The sequence below is a fragment of the Orcinus orca genome, chromosome 4 (genome assembly GCF_937001465.1).
Source record: "Orcinus orca chromosome 4, mOrcOrc1.1, whole genome shotgun sequence".
Lineage (NCBI taxonomy): Eukaryota > Metazoa > Chordata > Mammalia > Artiodactyla > Delphinidae > Orcinus > Orcinus orca.
The window spans coordinates 24,060,842-24,081,487 of NC_064562.1; the positions used below are offsets into that span (position 1 = coordinate 24,060,842).

The following is a 20,646-nucleotide window of genomic DNA, read 5'->3' on the forward strand; positions in this document are numbered from 1 at the left end:
GTGGGATCCTCCCAGACCGGGGCACGAACCCACGTCCCCTGCATCGGCAGGTGGACTCCCAACCACTGCGGCACCAGGGAAGCCCCCTAGAGCACAATTCTTATCGTTAAAAATGTCCAAGCATATCACCCCATTATATGTCTATGCATGTACTTCTACACTAATGTCTTCTGTACACCGTAAAACCTACCAAACAAATGAAAAATCGATATAGATATAACTCGATGTTCTGATATTCTTTCCCACGGTCCAGTGGGGTGTCTGGCATGTTCCCCAGGGTGTACCCCTCACATGGAAACCACAGTTCAGACAAGGAGGCACTGAGTGTGGCCAATCGTTTAATCAATTATCTACTTAATAAAATCAGAGCAAAAACTCAGAACACTAAACCTCTATTAAGCTTCCTGGTTGGTAACCATATATCGATGTGCCAGGAGGGTAGTGCACCTTAATTCTACAAGGCTCCGCGATTGGAACCTTAAGTGTCAGAGGCTGGCTTATGGGTCAAATCCACCAATGGTATATTTTGGTAAGTAAAGTTCTATTGGAATATAGCCGTACCCATCCATTCATGCCTTGTCTATGGCTGTTTTCACATTATAATCGCAGAGTTAAGTAGTTGTAACAGAGACTACAAGATTTACAAAGCCTGACATTTACTATCTGGCCCCTTACGGAGAATGTTTACCAATTCCTGCTTTATACAATGGTGACAGTTTTGTCCATGTTACCTACCACTACTTTCACACTGTTATCAAATGACTCTTTTCTCTAAATATACACAACCCTTATTTGTATATGTTCTTGTTCAGGGTCTTTCCTCCATCTAGAATGTTGTTTCTTTCCTTTTACTCATATCTAAAATCTATCCATTCTTCAAAGTATGATTCCAATAACACTTCCTTTATGAAGCCCTATAATTAAAAAAAGAAACCTCTATTACCTAGACATATCTCCCTTACACTCCCTTACATATACTCTAAAATCCCTTGCCTTTCTCTTGGTTGTACTTGCTTGGCCTACACAACTGTAATTAAATCCAGTTCTCTACCTATCCCAGGCCTAGCTATTCTTTGTATGTAGTAATGTGGCTGTAGAAAACACACACAAGCATACTGACTAATCTTACTTTCTGACCATTCATGACCAATAGGCTAGGCTCTTATAAAATACTTAACAGCCAGTCCATATGTCCTACCAACCTCCCAGAATCCTTCTCACTGGAATCCATCTGGCTGAGAAATGCACACTACCAGGAAGGACCCTGAGTCAGAATGATTGGCCAGAGACAACCTGGAAACTAATTCCATCACCATAAAACCCGAGACTGCAAGCCATGTGGCAGAGAAGTTCTCTTAGTTTCCCTTACCCTGCTGCTCTCCGCCCGGGCGCCCCTTCCCAATAAAGTCTCTTACTTTGTCAGCATGTGTGTCTCCTCGCATAATTCATTTCCGAGTGTTAGAAAAGAGTCCACTCTCGGGCCTTGGAAGGGGTCCCCCTTCCTGCAACAAATTCACTGTCCTCCATACCTTGATAGCTGTTTCATATATTCTCCTGTCCTCAACCCATAACACCTCCCCAGTCTCACTCTCTGCTGATGACTTTTTGTCCTAATTGAGAAAATCAAAGCAATGTTGAGAACTTTCACCATCACATCTACCTCCCGCTCAGCCCATACACTTCCTTACACTCAGCCTTCCTTGCCGAGATAATAGATGATGATTTTTCACCCCCCTTGTGTACGAAATACCCTTTTGGTGTTCTGAGCACTCAATTTCAATGTGAGGAGGGTGGATTTGTCCTACTACCAACAAGCAGTTCTCATATACCAGCAGGGTGTCCGAGAATTCAAGGGAAGGGCACCATGAGCTCCATGCCTTCTCCAAGTGTGCCACTCTCCCAACACCTCCACGTGGTCCCCAAACTCGGAAGCTCTCTGAATCCTGAACTTTTGGGTTTTTATGGAGGTTTCATTACATAGGCATGATTGATTAAATCATTGATCATTGGTGATTGAACTCAATCTCCAGTTCCTCTCTCCGCTCCCAAGGTGGGGGACAGAAATAGGACTGAAAGTTCCAACCCTCTAATCACACAGTTGGTTTTCCCAACAACCAGCCCACATCCTTGGGTGGAGTCCAAAAGTTACCTTATTATCATAATAAAAGACTTTCATCACTCTCAAAGACTTTTTTTTTTTGGCGGTACGCGGACCTCTCACTGTTGTGGCCTCTCCCGTTGCGGAGCACAGGCTCTGGACGCGCAGGCTCAGCGGCCATGACTCACGGGCCCAGCCGCTCCGCGGCACGTGGGATCTTCCCGGACCGGGGCATGAACCTGTGTCCCCTGCATCGGCAGGTGGACTCTCAACCACTGCGCCACCAGGGAAGCCCCATCTCTCAAAGACTCTTGATCACTCGTGTCACTAGGAAATTCCTAGGGTTTTAGGAGCTATGGGCCAGAAATGAGGACGAAGACCAAATATATATTTTATTATAAATCACAGTATCACAGATATCATCCTCATCCTCAGCTTGCCTATTCAAGAACATCACTCTGGCAATCGTTCTTCTCTCTTACATCTTCAGTTTTTCCCTCAGCATACAAATGTGCTGTTATTTCCCTCCCTTTCTACCATCTGTTATCACCTTTTGGAGTGGTATTCTTCGAAACATTGTCCGGCACTAGCAGTTTACAATCCTTTCCTCTCACTTTCTCTGCTACCCATTTCAGGTAGACTTCTGCCTCTATTACCGCCCTCTAAGTGCTCTTTTCAGAGTCATCACCTCCACGTTGCTAAGCCCACTGGTCAGCGTTCAGTCTGTGTCTTCCCTGACCCATCAGCGCATCTGACATGATCATCATTTCCTTTCCCTGGATATACTTTTCTCACTTGATTTCTAGAACATCACACTCTCTTCATTTCTCCTTTTCTCACTTGTCTGTTTTTCTTTATGACTCTTTTTTTTTTTCTCCCTGACTAATTACCCTGGCTCAGTCTTTGGTCCTTTTTTTAGCCTTTTCTCTAACTTTCTCTTGGTCATCCCAACCAGTGTCATGAATTCCGTACCTATTTCAGGCCCAGCCACTTTCCTGAACTCAAGATTTACGTCTCCTACTGCCTATTTGACATTTCCGTGTGTGTATCTAGTGGACCTCTCAAGCTCAACATATCCAACACTAAAACTCTTGATCGGCCCCCTCCCTTCAAAATATCTGCTCCACTCATAGCCTGCCCTGTTTCAGTTGATGGCAGCTCCATTTCTCAGGTGCTCAGGGTAAAAGACTTGAGTAATTCTTTCTCGTTCTGCTCACAACCAGTCCGTCAGGAAATCCTTTTGGTTCTGTCATAAAAGTGTTTCCGGATTCTAACCATATGACCCTCTCCACTGCCACCCGCCTTGTTCAACATCACCATCTCTCACTTAAATTCTTAGCGCCGTATGATTCCCTGCTTCCATACTTGCCTACCCCCACATCCTATCCTTACACAGGAGCCAAGAAGGATTCTTACTAAGGTCACTCAGATGACATCAATTATCTGCTCAAAATGCTGCAGTGGTTTCTCACTTCAGATTCTCACAGTGCCTGCAAGGGCCTGACCTTATCCCCATTTCCCCCTACCTTTCTGACCTCGCCTCAGACTGCTCTCTGCCTCGCTCACTCCACTGGTGTCTTTTCTGATCCTCAAACTCATAGGTGTGCAGCTGCCTTTGGGGCTTTGCTCCAGCTGTATCCCCTGCTTCGAATGTTCTTCGTTCAGATGTCCTTGAAGCTCATGCCCTCTCTGCTTTTAAGTCTTTGATCTAATTTCATCTTCCCTGAACCTGCCCTGACTACCCTTCTTAAAGTTGCAAGCTCATCCTTTTTACTTTATTCTGTTTGCTTTTTCCTATATCATTTAACCACTTTCTAATGAAGTATATATTCAGTTTATTTATGTATACTATATATGGTCTGTCTTTCTCCCGGAAACCAAGGTTCTTTGTCTCCTACATTCACTGATGTACTCCAAGGTCATACAGAAATGCTTAGCACATAGTGAGTACTCAATAAATATATTGGGTCAAGGACAGCCATGCTATCTTACATTCTTTATATTCCACATAAGCAATCAACCTTGACTTGCCCTCAATTTTAGTTTTTTTGAGTGATTAGATACATATGTTTACCAAATAAACCAATACTTATATCTCTTCTTTCCTTGCTAAGTCTATTTAAGTTTACTTTAAATGTGTGACTAGGCAAGTAAATAATTAAACAGAATAAATAAAACAAAACAGTGGTGTGCTAGATTGTATTTCCTCACTGGGATTGGTATAGAATATAACGTTTCCATTTATTTTCACAAGTCATTCCACAATTAAAGCTGCCACCCCACTGTGTGGACTATCCTCTCTCCATGGTGTCTTACTCTTGGGCAGTGACATCAGGCTAAGATAACAGCACTGCCACAAGATCAGTGGGTACCCTGCAGTGAGACCCAGTCACAGGAGTCAAAAAAGTCCTGCTTAAACTCTGAGAGCTCCTTGAGGGTAGGGTTGGGATTTGGTCTTTTTTATTCCTGGATCTAGGTACCAGGTGAATGAAGGACAAAACCAAAGATGCTGATGGTGAGGGCCTTTCATGACCATATGCATATTGTATGGCAGGGTTAAACACTGCTTCCATAATTCTTCAAAAATATGACATAAAAGGAAGTGGACAATTTATTTCATTCCTACACTTTTCAGAAAGTAAGTAACCTGGTTTCAGCCACTTGTCTCTAACAGGTATTTTGTGGGAGACAAATGAGATGATGTATGTGAAAGGACTCAAGTTCTGTTTCATGTCAGAACAGTTTGAAACACCTGTTTCTTTTAAATTATAGTTAATTTACAACATCATGTTAATTTCTGCTGCACAGCAAAGTAACTCAGTTATATATATATATATATATATATATATATATATATATATATATATATATATATACACATTCTTTTTTATATTCCTTTCCATTATGGTTTATCTCAGGATATTGAATATAGTTCCCTGTGCTCTACAGTAAGACCTTGTTGTTTATCCATTCTATGTATAATATTTTGCATCTACTAACCCCAAACTCCCACTCCATCCCTCCCCTAGCTGCCCTTCCCCTTGGCAACCACAAGTGAAAGACCTGTTTTTCAACTATCAGAGAGCAGTGGCTTTTTATGATTCACACGGGATGGGTCAGATGTTTCCTATAGTAAGGGGCCTCCACTTCTCAACCATAGAGTTTGTAATATTCTTGCATCTCTCCTCCGCCTGTGCAACCTGGATTTTGAGGCAGAATTCCAATAGCGACATGTATGACATTTACCTCAAGCAAGTCACTTAATGTCTCAGAACCTCAATTTCTTCACTGTAAAATAAGAGTAATATCTCTCACATAAAGATATGGCCAGGAGGGAATGTGGTAACGTATGTGAGATGACTGTAAAACTAAAAGCACTCGGTAAATAATACTTATTCTAATTAATATTGCCATCATTAATGATATTATATTAAATGTTAACATTGAGTCCTGGTCAAAGAGAAAGTTATAGAGTATTTTACCTTTTCAGGCCTTCTTCACGCACGTGGATTACACACACACATTCCTAGTAAAGTTTTTGATCCACAGAACTACATACAGTAAGTGTAGAAGGTTGAAAGCCTCCAAAGCTGTTATGAAAAATCAGTCTTTGCTGTCAGCCCAGAAAACCACGTCAGTTTTTTTGCCAAATAACGATCAAAGCTGTAAAAATTTCCTTTCAGTTAACACTGGTTTCCATTATTGTTATTTGTTAGAAGTCTTTGAGGCCATTTCCTACTAATTCCACCATGCTTGGCATGGAGCATTCTGGCTAAAGCTCTTAGTTGTCCTTGACTAATTGTAGTTGGACAGGGCAGTGAAAGTCTCATTGATAAGATTTTAACATCCTGCGCGTGTGGAGACTCACTGATGTAAGAGCCCAGGACTGAAATCCTCATTGTTTACGCAAGCAGCTTCATGAGGCCTATTATCAATGATATCACCCTTTGTACTGCTTGGTCCCAAGTCAGTAAATCTTGTTTTTTGAACAATGTGGCGTGGGGGGATCCTGCAACTAAAAAGGAGGTAGGGAATTTAAGAGACTTTGGGTGAAATTACAAAGATAATTTTAAAGTTTAGCAAAAAATTTGGAGTACTGAGATAACATAGACAAAGAGAATGATTATGACAGTAACAAAGAGAGGTTGCTTTAATTAAACTGATTAATGGATGGTTTAGATTGTGTGTAACAGGAGGATTAGACTTAATATTTAGTTGTGGAAGAAAGGCCTTTTTTTTTTTTTTTTTTTTTTTTTTTTTTTTTTTTTTTTTTTTGCGGTACGCGGGCCTCTCACCGCTGTGGCCTCTCCCGTTGCGGAGCACAGGCTCCGGACGCGCAGGCCCAGCGGCCATGGCTCACGCGCCCAGCCGCTCCGCGGCATATGGGACCCTCCCGGACCGGGGCACGAACCTGCGTCCCCTGCATCAGCAAGCGGACGCCCAACCACTGCGCCACCAGGGAAGCCCAGAAAGGGCATTTTTTATTGGATATATTCTTACAGTATCTTTAATACCTAGTTAAATCCTAGTTTTTCTTTTAAAGAGTTATACATCATATATTATAATCATTTTTATATTTTAAAAACATCTGAAAAATAACATAATTTTAGTCTACAGAACTTAATTTTTCAGTGAAAGTTTATGTCAAGAGATGTGGTGGATTTTGATCTTTGAAGGGGAGGTCAACAAATACATACTATTTTAGAAGGATGGCAAAAATAATTGTTTATATTTTATATATTTTGGTTTAAAATTTTTCTTTAATAAAATGGAATTGAATATGGGAATGTGTAATCTTCACATTCTTCGCCACTTTGAATTAAAGAAAACAAATTTTGTTGCTTATGAAATTCTCAAATGGTGTTTCAATTAACAGTGATTTAAAGACTGAAGACGTCTATTCCATGTCTGTAGAAGTAGCTACTTCTGTTATAAAGTACATTAACAGTCAGTAGCTTATATACATAAGATATTTGGCTGCTTCTGCTTTTCATTAAATGGTTTTGGAATTTCACCAATTCAGGAACATAATATAGTGGAAAGGCCTTGGGCTCTGTAATCAGACAGACCTGGTCTCAAATCCTGGCAGTCTTGTACTTGCTGTGGGACCTGGGCAGCTCACTCAAATGCTGCTAACCCTACACCATAGGATTGTTCTGAGGATTAAATGTGATACACATATCAAGTGACTGATAGAGTGCCCGTGGAAAAGTAGGTGCTCAGTAAATATTCATTCTCTTCCCTTCCTTTCCCCCCATTTGTCCACTTGTGTTTTTAATGGATCATCTTTACTCTGGGTTGTGTTGTAGGAAGTATTCTGGATGGATGGCTGCTGGAAACCCAATGCCTTAGCCAGCTCTTCTTCAATACTTAAGGATTTACTCTGGCATTGAGTAATGAGAATTTTGGTAAGAAAAATTAGATAAAGATAGTATATGGACTTTTCTTAAAAGGTCACTTGTATCTCAGATACTTCATAATAAGTTATATGGCTCTTCTCTAAATATGTTGGGAAGTCACAGAGGTACGTTCACATATGGATTGTTGTTGTTTTGAAAATAAGTAAAACAGGTTTTTAAAGTCTGTTAACACCCTGATGTGCCCTTCATGTTGTTGTAAATGTATTATTTCACTTATCTCACCCTGTTTTGTTCTTTAAGTGTCTATGTACTCAGTAAGTTATATAGTCTTTAACAGGTCTGGGTGTTATTCATCCCTTCAGTGTAGACTACGTGAAGCACAGATTCTTAGAGGTTAAGTGGTTAAGTCAACACTGCTGTCTGAAACTATAGAGGTTTTGACAATGTTAAAGAGGCAGGCAGAGGTATTGAAACTCTGAGAAATTCTAAGATAAGTGATTTTCCTAAATCACCCAGAAAAATGATTATATATTGACCTCAGGGTGGTATAGAGTATCTTTGGTTGGTTCCATTTCTATCCAATTTTTCTCCAAATGATATTAATTTTTAATTTCATCATCACATGAAATTAATATATAACTAGTACACCTATATTAGTAATTCATGTTACTAATTTGTGTTGTATGAAATATGTTGGACATATTAGGAAAGAAGGGTGAAAAGGAGGTTAAGGATAATAGAAACAAATTAAGTGCTAATATTAGCATATATGTAAATTAGTAAATATGTATATTTTCTTTAAATTATTGTCATTGAAATGCATCTGGAAAAATACGTATTGAAGAATTTTGCACATAGGAGACAGAGCTGAAGGTAGGGAGGAAAGCAAAAAAAGTAAATTCTAATTTCATTAATTCTGATAAGGAATTTTGAAATCTTGATATATTTACATTTTGGAACCTAAAAATATGATAATTTTAAAATTATTTTAAATCTCATTTTTTTCAATTTTATTAATTTTTCATACAACAGGTTATTTTTAGTTATCCATTTTATACATATTAGTGTATATATGTCAATCCCAATCTCCCAGTTGATCACACCACCACCACCACCCCCTGCCACCTTCCCCCGTTGGTGTCCATACATTTGTTTTCTACATTTGTGTCTCTATTTCTGCCCTGCAAACCGTTCATCTGTACCATTTTTCTAGATTCCACATATATGCGTTAATATACAATATTTGTTTTTCTCTTTCTGACTTACTTCACTCTTATGACAGTCTCTAGATCCATCCACATCTCTACAAATGACCCAGTTTTCTTCCTTTTTAGCTAAAAAATTTTTAACTAAAAAATTTAACCACTTTGTCTATGATTATATTTTTCAGAAACCATATTTGAGAAGTACTTCCATCCAGTGCTACTTGTGTTTACTTCTGAACAGTCATTTTTTAACTGAGGCTGGCATTCATGTCTTCATTTTGGGGTAATTTTATCTTTCAGCATAAAATCATCATGTTAATAACCATGATCATTGTTCTTCAATATCTTCTCTATTAAATTGGTTTATGTTCAGTTTGCTTAAATCCTTAGGTACTCAGTATTTGGGGCATGATAGAGGACAGATTATGGGAGATTCAGAGGAGGTTTGGTAAACAGCCTACAGAGCATTTCTATATTCTTGTAATATTCCAAATGAGTATTATATCCTGCAAATAAATTGGACTTCTTGGTGTCTAACTAAAATTGGAAGTACACTCTTTATTAATATCCTGTGTGATTTTCACACCAGTAAAAAAAATTAGATATTGAGGGCTCACCCACATTACTTTATTATCTGTCCCTGGCACTGACTTCTCCTATCATTTGAGCCTTATGTTAGTTCAGTTTAAAACATTTCTTTCTTTATTGAGGCCTTTTGTTTTTCTTCCTAATAAACTCCATATTTTTCCATGCCTATTAACTTTTTTCTTCTCTGTTAGATGCGACTAATACACTGCACTCACCCAACCTATAGTTATGTAATCTCTCAGTTCAGTTTTACTCTATAATGCCTTCATGCTGTGGGGAACCGTAGATTTGTGCAGGTAAATCCTCCTCTCAAAAGAAAAAAGTAGTATTGGCTCTCATGCTTCTGTACAGGACCCATCAAGGAGAGACTATTTTTCCTGAAGCTCTAAGAATTATTCTACAGTTACTCGGTCAATGTATGTGTCTTTTGTCCTGATATTAAGTTACTGTTTTACAAACAATAAGTAAGCTATATGATCTAGTTTTATGACTAGATTAGGCTCAAGTCCATAACATTTATGGAGAAAGCTGCTATAAGGAGCATGCAAGGGGCATGTTTAACCTATTGCAAAGAATATTTACTGTCAAGATCATTACATGAAAAAGATGATTGCTTATTTTAAGAATTTTACCCATTTATTAGACATAAAAGTCTGATGGGACCTCTACTTAAAGAAAAGTAATAATTCATTCAAAAACATTACTGAGCACTGCCACACATCATGCACTGTTTTTATTTCATGGTGATAAATTGCACCAGGTTATTTATAAGTCATCCCTTCAAATTAGGCTTTTCTTTAATGCAGGTTGGTCATCAGGCTAGCCTAAAGCATCAGAGTTGTACTATATGTTCAGTTTTTATATTCATCTACAAGGCTGTCGAATACACAAAGGCAAGGATGGCACTCATCTTTTCACCTGTTGGATAAAAAAAAGTCTTGATTGCTCTTTTGCCTATAGTATTCATCCAGACAATATTATGTTCATTCAAAATGCTTTGCTGTTTGGTTTTGCTTTCAGTTGTATCAGTGCAGGTCTTCCTAAAATAGAAGCAAACTGGCAGCATGTAATAAGTGATTTGAAAAGAATTGAAGATCTTATTCAAGTGAGTACTCATTTTTCCATAAAATATCTGGTGTAATTGCTATGCAGTATGTTATTCCTTGTGTTTTGCTGTCAATCTTAGTGAAATCTCACTTGAAACAAAAATGTTTCTGTAGAATTGGTGAGCCTCGTAGCACCTCAAATGACCTCTTTTATTTAGAATTTTCAGACCCTAATTATCTTTAAAACTCAATTTATGAGTGGCCCAGCATGAAGAGCTCTCCGTCACCACCCACCAGAGAGACTCCCTTTTCCTACCCAAGAAACCAGGCGGCTTTGGGGCCCTTGTGGGGGGAATGGCCTGACTCAGGGAAGGGCTGTCTATTCCATGGGCTAGAGAATGCTTCTCCCACCTGGAGACACCAGCTGACCTGGCAGAACCTGTAGAGGGGAGAAATATGGGCTGTACTATTGTGTGGGCGATACAACAGGGACCAGTGAGAGTCCCGGGTCAGCAGGTGTACCAAACCTTTCAAATTAGCACCACAAAGATTCTGAAAACTGAACCGTCATTGGAATCACAGCATGCAAACATGGGTCAGAACCTCTATGCTAAGCATACACAGGGTGGCTGCATGTTAAAACAGAAGATTCAAATTGGACCAGGGTCTCCTGACATAATAGCCCAAATACCAGAATACAATTGAAAAATCACTTTCATACCAAGAAGCAGGAAAAATCACAACTTGAATGAGAAGAGACTCGGAAACAGACTCTGAAACTGAGATGGATTAGATGTTGGAATTATTTGACAAGGATTTTAAAACAGGTATCATGAAGATGTACCAGCAAGCACTTACGAATATCCTTGAAACAACTGAAAAAAAAAACAAAACCAGAAAGTCTTAGCAAAGAAATACAATATGTAAAATGCACCAAATGGAAATTACAGAACTAAGAAATACAACAAGTGGAATATGAAACAAACTGGAGAGGCTCATTAGCAGAATGAATATGGCAGAGGAAAGACAGTCAACTTGAGGATAGAATAATAGAAACAAAATAGACTGAAAACAAAGCAAATAAAGCCTCAGGGATCTTTGGGACAGTAAAAGATCTAGCATTCTCATCCTAGAAGGAGAGGAGAAAAAGAATACAAATAAAAGACAGAGATTGGCCAAATTGATAACAAAAGACAAACCAACTTTATGCTGTCTACGAGGAATTCACTTCAAATATACATGTATATACAAATATATATACATATTATATATGTGTGTATATAATATATACATATATAATATGTATATATTATATACACACATATATAATATGTATATATAATATATACATATATAATATGTATACAAACATACACATATAATGTGTATATTATATATATACAAATATATACATATATAATATGTATACATAATATATACACAAATATATACATATATAATATGTATATATATTATATATATATTTTATATATATATATATATATATATATATATATATATATATATAATGACATAAGTAGGTTGAAATTAAAAGAAGAGAAACCCATGCTGTAGTGGGCTGAATAATGTCCCTCCAAAATTCATGTCCACCTAGAACCTCAGAATGTATCCTTATTTGGAAATGGGTTCTTTGCAAATATAATTAGTTAAGGTGAGGTTATAGTGGAGTGGGGTGGTCCCAAATCTAATGACTAGTGTCCTTATAAGAAGAGGACAGGATACATAGACACAGGGAAGAAGGCCGTATGAAAACCGAGGCAGCTACAAGCCACAGAAGATTGGAATGATACAGCTACTAGCCAGGGAAGGCCAAGGATCCCCTGGAGCTGCAAAGGGTTTGGGAGCCATAAGGAAGGACAGTTCTCTAGAGCCTTCAGAGGGAACAGGCCCAATTGACTCCTTGGCTTTGAACTGTAAGTGAATGAATTGTTGTTTGAAGACACTTACTTTGTGATACCTTGCTACAGCAGCTCTGGGAAACTGAGGCACATGCACATAATAATTCACACAATAATTTTACAAATCAGAAGTGGCTATATTCATATCAGATAATGTAGACTTCACAGCCAATAAAGTTACGAGAGTCACGAGAGACATTACATCATGGTAAAAGATGAGTCCACCAGGAAAACATAATGATCTTAAATGTGTACCTACCAAACAGCAGAGCCTCAAAATGTAAGAAGCAAAAACTAATAATAGAACCGAAAGGTGAAGCAGACGAATCCATAAATATATTAATAGTTGACTTTAGTACCTCCTCAGTGACGAATAGAACTACTAGACAGAAAATCAGACAGGATATAGAAGAACTGGATGACACAGTCAACCAACAATATCTCATTTCCATAGAAAAACACTTCATCGAACAACAGTGAATAAACGTTTTTTTCAGGCAACACTCACCAAGACTGAACATATCCTGGGCCATAAAACAAACTTTAGCACATTTATCAGAACTGAAATCATGCAGAATATGTTATCCAACCACAGTGCAATCAAGTAGAAGTCAATTACATAAGTACAACCGGAAAATCTCCAAACACTTGGAAATTAAATGAGACACTTATAAACATTCCATGGGTCAAAGAGCAGGTCTCAAAGGATATTTAAAAATATAGAACTGAATGGAGACAAATATGCAACATAGGAAGTTTTGTGGGATTTAGCTAAAGCTTTACTTAGTGGGAAATTGATAAAACTAAATGATTACCTTAGAAAAGAGGAAAGATCTCAGTTTACCAATCTAAGTTACTGTCTCAAGAAACTGGGAAAAGAGCAAAATAAGCCCAACACGTGCAGAAGGAAGGAAGGAATAAAAAGGAAGGAAGGAAGGAAGGAAATTGAAATCAGGAAAACAATAGACAAAAATCAACAAAACATAAAGCTCTTTACTTTGGGAAAATAAATCAGTAAAGTCAATAAACCTTTAGAAAGCCTGACAAAGATAAAAGAGATGACACATACCATTAGTATCAGGACTGAAATTGGGGTCTTACTACAGAACCTACAACCATTAAAAGGATACGAAAGAAAAACTATGAACAACTTTATTCTCGTAAATTTGATAATTTGGAGGAAATGGACAATTTCCTCAAAAACCACAAACTACCAAAATGCAACAAATGCAAGACCTGTTCAGTATTCGAAAATCAATCAATGTAATCCACTGTATGAGTAGACTAAAGTAGGAAATCATATGATCATATCAATTGATGCAGAAAAGACATTTTAAAACTGCAGCACCTCTTCAATGATAAACATGACAAACATTTCTCAGCAAACAAGGAATAAAGGAGAAGCTCCTTCAGTTTGTTACAGAGCATGTACAGAAAACCTAGAGCCGACATTAGACTTAATGGGGACTGACTGCTTTTCCCCTAAAATTGGGAACAAGGCAAAGATGTCATTTCTTACCACTCTTATTCAACATAGTATTGAAACTTTAGCTCAATTGGCAAGGCAAGAAAAAAAGAAATAAAAGGCTAAGGCAAGAAAAATAAATAATAAGTATGCATATTAGAAAGGAAGAAATCATAAATCACCCTAAGTCTTTTTTGGAGAGAAAGTACCAATAAATGGCTGTATTTTATTTAGGGAATGCAAATTAAAGCCTCAATGACATGTCACCTATATGAATATTTAAAATAAAAAATATTGATAATACCAAATGCTGGCAAGGATGTGGAGAAACTGGATCATTTATATATTGCTGGTGAGAATGTAAAATTGTACAGACACTCTACAATAGTTTGGCTGTTTCTTATAAAACAAAACACGCATTTGCCATGTGATCCAACAGTTACACTCAAACATTTATATCAGAGACATGAAAACTTGCATTCACACAAAAACATGCATATGAATGTTAATAGAACTTTATTTATGATAGCTAAAAACTGGAAAGAACCCAAATGTCCTTCAACAGGTCAACAGTTAAGCTTCGGTACATTATATCAAACAATAATAGTGAGCAGTAATAAGGAACAAATTACTGATACAACAAGTTGTGTGGCTCTCCAGAGTATTATGCTGTGTGAAAAAAAGCCAGTGGGGTAAACAAACTGTAGTTCGTCCATACAATGGACTATTACTCAGTGATTAAAAGAAATAAGCTGTTTAGCCATGAAAAGGAATGGAGGAACCTTAAGAGCATATTGCTAATGAAAGAAGCCAATCCAAACAGGCTACATACTATATGATATGATACTATATGATTCCAACTATATGACACTCTGGAAAAGGTTGGATACAATACAACAGGGGATAAGGGAAAGGGAAGGATGATAAGGTGGAGCACAAGTGATTTTTAGGGCAGCGGAACTATTTTGTGTGATACTGTAATGATCAACGCATGTCATTATACGTTTGTCAAGAACTATAGGTGTACACCACCAAGAGTGAACCCTGATGGAATCTATGGACTTTAGTTGAAAATGTATCAATATTGACTCATCAATTGCAATAAATGTACCACGCTAATGTGAGATGTTAATAATAGGGGAAACTTGGGAGGGGGCCAAGGGGCCATATGGGAACTTTCTGTACTTTCTGCTCATGTTCTGTAAACCTACGACTGCTTAAAAAATAAAGTCTATTAAGTTTTTCAATAAGCCTATTTCAAAAGGTTATATGCTGTATGATTCCATTTATATAACGTTCTTGAAATGATATCATAGGAATGGAGAGCAGAGAAGTGGTTGCTGGGGATTCGATGGATGGTAGGAGGTGGGAGGAGCATATCTGGAGGAAGTTGATTGTGGCTATACAACGGTAGCAGGAGGATTCTGTATCTTAACTGTGATAGTGGTTACGTGAATTTACACCTCTGATAAAATGGCATGGAGCTACACACACACACACACACACACACACACACACACTAGTGCACATAAAACTGGTGAAATCTGAACAAAGTGGGTGGATTGCATCCATGTCAATTTCCTGGTTGTGCTATTGTACTGTGTTATGCAGGACCTCAACACTGGAGGAAACGATGAAGGCGTACACAGGATTTGCCTGTATTTTCTCTTACAATTTCATATGAATCTAAGATTATCTCAAAATAAAGAATTTCACTGAAAAAAGTTTTAGTGTTTTCAGTAGGTTGTTCTCATTATATCTAAAGCGGGAATAGTTTTTCATATTACCGAATTTTGTTTCCATTTCAGTCTATACATATGGATGCCACTTTATATACTGAAAGCAATGCTCATGTGAGTATAGTTTGTTTTCAATATTGCTATATTTTCCAATTTTCAAAGGTCTAAGAAGTATATTTTCATAAGTTTACTGGACTGTGTAGAGTTTTAAAATCTAACTTTTACATAGATGCTGTTTTCATGGTAGCATCATTGCCGAATCAAAACATAAACTTTTCCCATCCATGTCCAACAATATATAGTATATATTTCTGTGATGCAATTAAATCATGATGCTGTTAAATACAAGAATCAAGTTAACTCAGGCAATTTAAAAGTATCCAATATATCAGTTGTTTCCAGTGCTGTAGCATATTATCACTTTTAATCATATTTTTTACAAATTGTTTAAATACATTCATGCTCTACATTTTGCCTGAATCTCTACCGTTGTCAAAAGGGGATTCTGACTGGTTACTCTCCATGTGAGAAAAAAACCAAACACAACCCACAAAGTCTATCAGAATTCAAAACTGATCTCGAACTTGTTTCATTAATATGCTGCTGATGTTGCCTTAGTCATATAGGATTTCAGCTGAGTTGCTAGTCCTTCCCCTCTGAATTGGCTACAAAAAACCAAGAAACAAATCCCTGACATCTTCACTTCGTGAAAAACAAACTGTGTTGTGTGCGTTCAGAACAGTGAGCCCTCTCTCTATTATTCCTTAAGTAGAATTTCTCTGCAATAGAAGGTTTTGCCCTATTAAGACTTTCTAAGCATTGGAAAGAAGCCACAGCCAGAAACTAGAAAGAACAGATACCCATCATTCACTTAGATAGTGCTGCTGTGCTAGAAATTGCTTCCCTCTTTTGGCTTCAGCATGTTTTCCACTTTTCTTTGCATATTCTTCAAAGTAGAAAGCAGTCAGCTAACCACCAGCACTCCGAATCCTGAGATTGCTTTTTTTGTAAGACGATAACCTCGCAACCCGTGGGTTGTAGAAAGTAGTTGAGATTGAAATTTAGATTTAAACCCTGACTCAGCCACTTCCAAGCTTTGTTACCTTGGAAGACACTAAATATTTCTGAACCTCAGTTTTATTATTTATTTTATTTATTATTTAGTTTATTATCGACATGGTGACAGCATTTATTACCCTTTCAATCCGGAGAAGCTGCTGTGGGGGAATAAGGAATATTGCTAGTCCCAGGCACATGGCTGTCATCCTTCCTTCCTTCCTTCCTTCTTCCTTCCTTGCTTCCTTCCTTCCGTAAGCACCTGTTAAGTGCCTGCGGAGTCCCAGGCACTGTGCATGACATTGAGAACAGGAAATCAGACACGTCGTGGTCAAATTCCCACATGCTCATTAAATGCTTCTTTTGTTTGAAGTTTAAGTTTTTGTTAAAGTAATCCTCTTGGGAAATGTATTTTTGTGGGACCTGAAAGGTACCTTTCTGACATGGCCAGCCTGTGAATAGACCATACACCTGCTTTGATTTTTCTAAGAAATTTCTTGGAATCACGTCTGCCTCTGGAACTTTGGAACTTGCAGGAATAGTATGATTAGCAGCCACCACTGTTTAAAATGTTAACAATATGATCTGATTCTAAGAAATTCTTCCATATGCACCATCTCTATTAATGTTCTGAGAGTCTCAGGTCAGTATTATCTGTCCTTTACACAGAGGAAATGTGCTTTGTGAGGAAAAAGTGGCCTATTATTTCCACGTTTTCTAGTTTTATGTTCTTTCTTCTATACAGTATCACCATCCTTCCTGTTTTGTTCTCAGTTTGTTTTGGTTTTGATATCAAAGCCAAAAGAGAAGAAAAAAATCAAGCTGCTTCCTATGTAAAACTTTTTAGGGGTGTTGTGTTTCTTTATAAAATAGCTGGATTGACTTTCTAAAAAATCAAAATTACATCTGTGTGAAACTGAATAATGGGGAAATAATTCTTTCCTTTTCTCTTTCAAAATGGTTCTTTGCATCTCTTTTAGCCCAGTTGCAAAGTAACAGCGATGAAATGCTTTCTCCTGGAGTTACATGTGATTTTGCATGAGTCCAGAAATTCAGACATTAACGATACAGTAGAAAACCTTATCATCCTAGCAAACAGCAGTTTATCTTCCACTGAGGTGAGTTATCCAGTAGTTATGCAGAGCTACATCAGATGCTCTTGGCTTGATTGGGAGAAATCATGCACAGGCTCCCCGGAAGGGGAGTGTGGATAGTGACCTGTGCTTGCACACAGGCTTCTTGGTGGCTGCAGTAGCAGCCTTGGCGTCTCATGCCTGTCTCTGGTGTCTGCACTGATAGCCACGGCTCGCACCCATCTCTGGAGCTTGTTTAGGCAGTGCTCTGAATCCCCTCTCCTCGCGCACCCCAAAACAATGGTCTCTTGCCTCTTAGGCAGTTCCAGACATTTTCCTGGACTCCCTCCCAGTTAGCTGTGGTGCACTAGCCCCCTTCAGGCTGTGTTCACGCAGCCAACCCCAGTCCTCTCCCTGGGGTCTGACCTCCGATGCTGGAGCCTCAGCTCCCAGCCCCCACCCACCCCGGCAGGTGAGCAGACAAGCCTCTCGGGCTGGTGAGTGCTGGTCAGCACCGACCCTCTGTGCGGGAATCTCTCCACTTTGCCCTCTGCACCCCTTTTGCTGTGCTCTCCTCCTTGGCTCCGATGCTTGCCCCCTGCCTCCCCCCATTTCCGCCAGTAAGGGACTTCCTAGTGTTTGGAAGCTTTTCCTCCTTCAGAGCTCCTTCCCAGAGGTGTAGGTCCCATCCGTATTCTTTTGTCTCTGTTTTTTCTTTTGCCCTACCCAGGTACGTGGGGAGTTTCTTGCCTTTTGTGAAGTCTGAGGTCTTCTGCCAGCGTTCAGTAGGTGTTCTGTAGGAGCTGTTCCACATGTAGATGTATTTCTGATGTATTTGTGGGGAGGAAGGTGATCTCCACATCTTACTCCTTCGCCATCTTGAAGGTGTCTCTGAAACTGTTTAAATTACTATAATTTGTGGTATTCATCGAAATAGTTGAATTCAACCAATAATAATTGGGTGAATATTATGTGCCAGGCCCTATGCTAAATGCTAGGGGAGCAAAAATACATAGCCTTGCCTTCCTGGAAAAGCCTAGAGAAGAGTGATATGAGAAGCATAAAGCTCCATGATATCAATGTAATACATGATGTGATATAAGACGGAGTCTAAACAAGAGGTTCTGAGAATGTAGAGAAGGGACATTTCGTGCAGCCCCAGGAGCTCTCAGGTTCAGAAAAGCCTTCCTAATGGAAACAGCGCCTGAATGATCTTAAGTGTGAGTGGTAGTAGCTAAAATAGAAGTGTGGAACAGGCAGAGAGAAACGCAAAGACAGCGAGGCACCTAATAGCCTGATGTATGTATGGGAGCTAAAGGCATGAGCCCAGTGTTCCTAGGGCATATCTTTGAGCTGTGGAAAACGTGAAAGAAATAGGTAAGGAACCGCTCAAGGAGGGCCTGCATGCCATGCAGTGAAGCATGGACTTCATGCTGGGGTAGATGACCAGAAACTATTGAAGGACTCTAAACAGAAGTTCATGATTCAATAGATTATTTTTTTTTTATTGTTTTTTCATTGTCCTTAATTCACTCTAGGAAAAATCAGCCCTCATCAAATCACCCATCGTTCTTCCTAATATGATAGTTAATCTACCAACAAATTTATGTCTCAAGACTTCACCATATGGTTCAAATGATATGAGATTTGCAGGAAAGGCATATTTTAGACTTTCCAATCTAATCCTTTCTTTTTATTTGCAGTATAAAACTGAATCGGGATGCAAAGAATGTGAGGAGCTGGAGGAAAAAAATATTAAAGAATTTTTGAAGAGTTTTGTACATATTGTGCAAATGTTCATCAACCCTTCTTGAGTGCAGCTAATCCTTTTCAGCATTTCTATTATTAACAAACATCTCCCCACTGCTTAGAGGCAACAACGAAACACTCAGCGTTTCAAATATGCTGCCAAAATAAATTCTTCTGGCAAGAGGATGATCAGGATCTTTGATCGGATGAACTCACAGAAATGAAGGCCGAACAATGGCATTGAGTACCATGGTGTCTACGAACGCAGGACTTATTTTATTCATTTATTTTTAATTTATTATTGAGATTGTACATATTTGTAGCATAATGTAAAATGTTGAATAAAATTGTGTATATATTTTATCTTTTGAAATTGCACTGATATTTTATGTCATAAGAAAATAGAGGGTGTTTGGTTCAAGGGTGATAGTCAAATTATTTAACAACCAGTGGGGCTGGACACCACTGCTGTAGGTAAAGAGGATGCCCCAACCAATGTGGAAATTGACTACCAGCCTTCCTTTACTTCTCCTTTAGGTGTAGCACTTGGAGGGAGAATTGACTACCAACGAGAAAGGAGGAACTAGATGTGAGACCAGTAATTTCATTATTGATATATAAAGCGCTTGTTATGAGAGAGAGAATTTGCAAGTACCCGGCATGGAATGTGCATCAGTCCATCTCAGGTGGGGATGGCAATAATAAACCTTCACTGATAGGTGGAACTGTGTATCAAAAACTAATGATTGCACCGGTGTTTATATTTCATGCTTCCCCAAGTACAGGTATTTTATTTTTCTACATTGTATTTGCCATGTTTGTATAATAAAAAACTGCTGATGAGTTAAAGTCAACATGATCTGGCATAAAATAATTGTTTCTATTATTTTTTAGTATACTGTCTAAAATTTTCAAACTCTTTTCAAATGGAACTGACTGAAATGAAATATTCTCATTTCATCACAAATTTCTTTCCCCCGGTTCACTTCTGGCAGTCTTTACTGAGAGACTAAATGGCAGGAATTGATCTCCTAAGAACTGGATTTCTTTCCATTTCACAGTACAAACCATTTCTCTATTGAAACATTCTTTTGGAGTCCAGTGCCCCATCCAGGCTCATGTATCTCATTCTTTTAGTCAATGTATGCTTAAAATTTTCTTTCAAGATAGTTTTAGAGAAATCTGTATTCCATTTCGCTTCCAAAGAGTCCTGTGTTTGCTCTCAGTTCATTCCCTGATGTCAGTCCAGACAAATAGACAAAAGCAGCCATTGGGATTGTACCAGTTTATTAAATTTCATTTGAAATGGAATTTTTGATAATGCAATTGTTTTGTTTATTGTATCAGA

At 38.3% G+C, this 20,646-nt stretch overlaps 1 protein-coding gene across 7 annotated transcripts in view; it reads left to right on the forward strand.

The window, feature by feature from the left end:
* IL15 (interleukin 15) overlaps positions 1-20,152 on the forward strand; it is a 182,693-nt gene extending 162,541 nt beyond the window's left edge. For 3 of the 7 annotated variants that reach the window (XM_049709541.1, XM_033402482.2, XM_004263592.3), the window contains exons 2-7: positions 7,408-7,506; positions 8,849-8,946; positions 10,272-10,356; positions 15,490-15,534; positions 17,457-17,594; positions 19,253-20,152. In XM_049709541.1, coding sequence (XP_049565498.1) covers positions 7,495-7,506; positions 8,849-8,946; positions 10,272-10,356; positions 15,490-15,534; positions 17,457-17,594; positions 19,253-19,363 — 489 coding nt within the window. In that variant the 5' untranslated portion in view covers positions 7,408-7,494 and the 3' untranslated portion in view covers positions 19,364-20,152. Of the gene's footprint in view, positions 1-7,407; positions 7,507-8,848; positions 8,947-10,271; positions 10,357-15,489; positions 15,535-17,456; positions 17,595-18,279 lie in introns of all 7 variants that reach the window. The other 4 variants (XM_033402467.2, XM_033402459.2, XM_033402472.2 and 1 more) reach the window with 2 other exon arrangements.
* Positions 20,153-20,646: the final 494 nt, after the last annotated feature.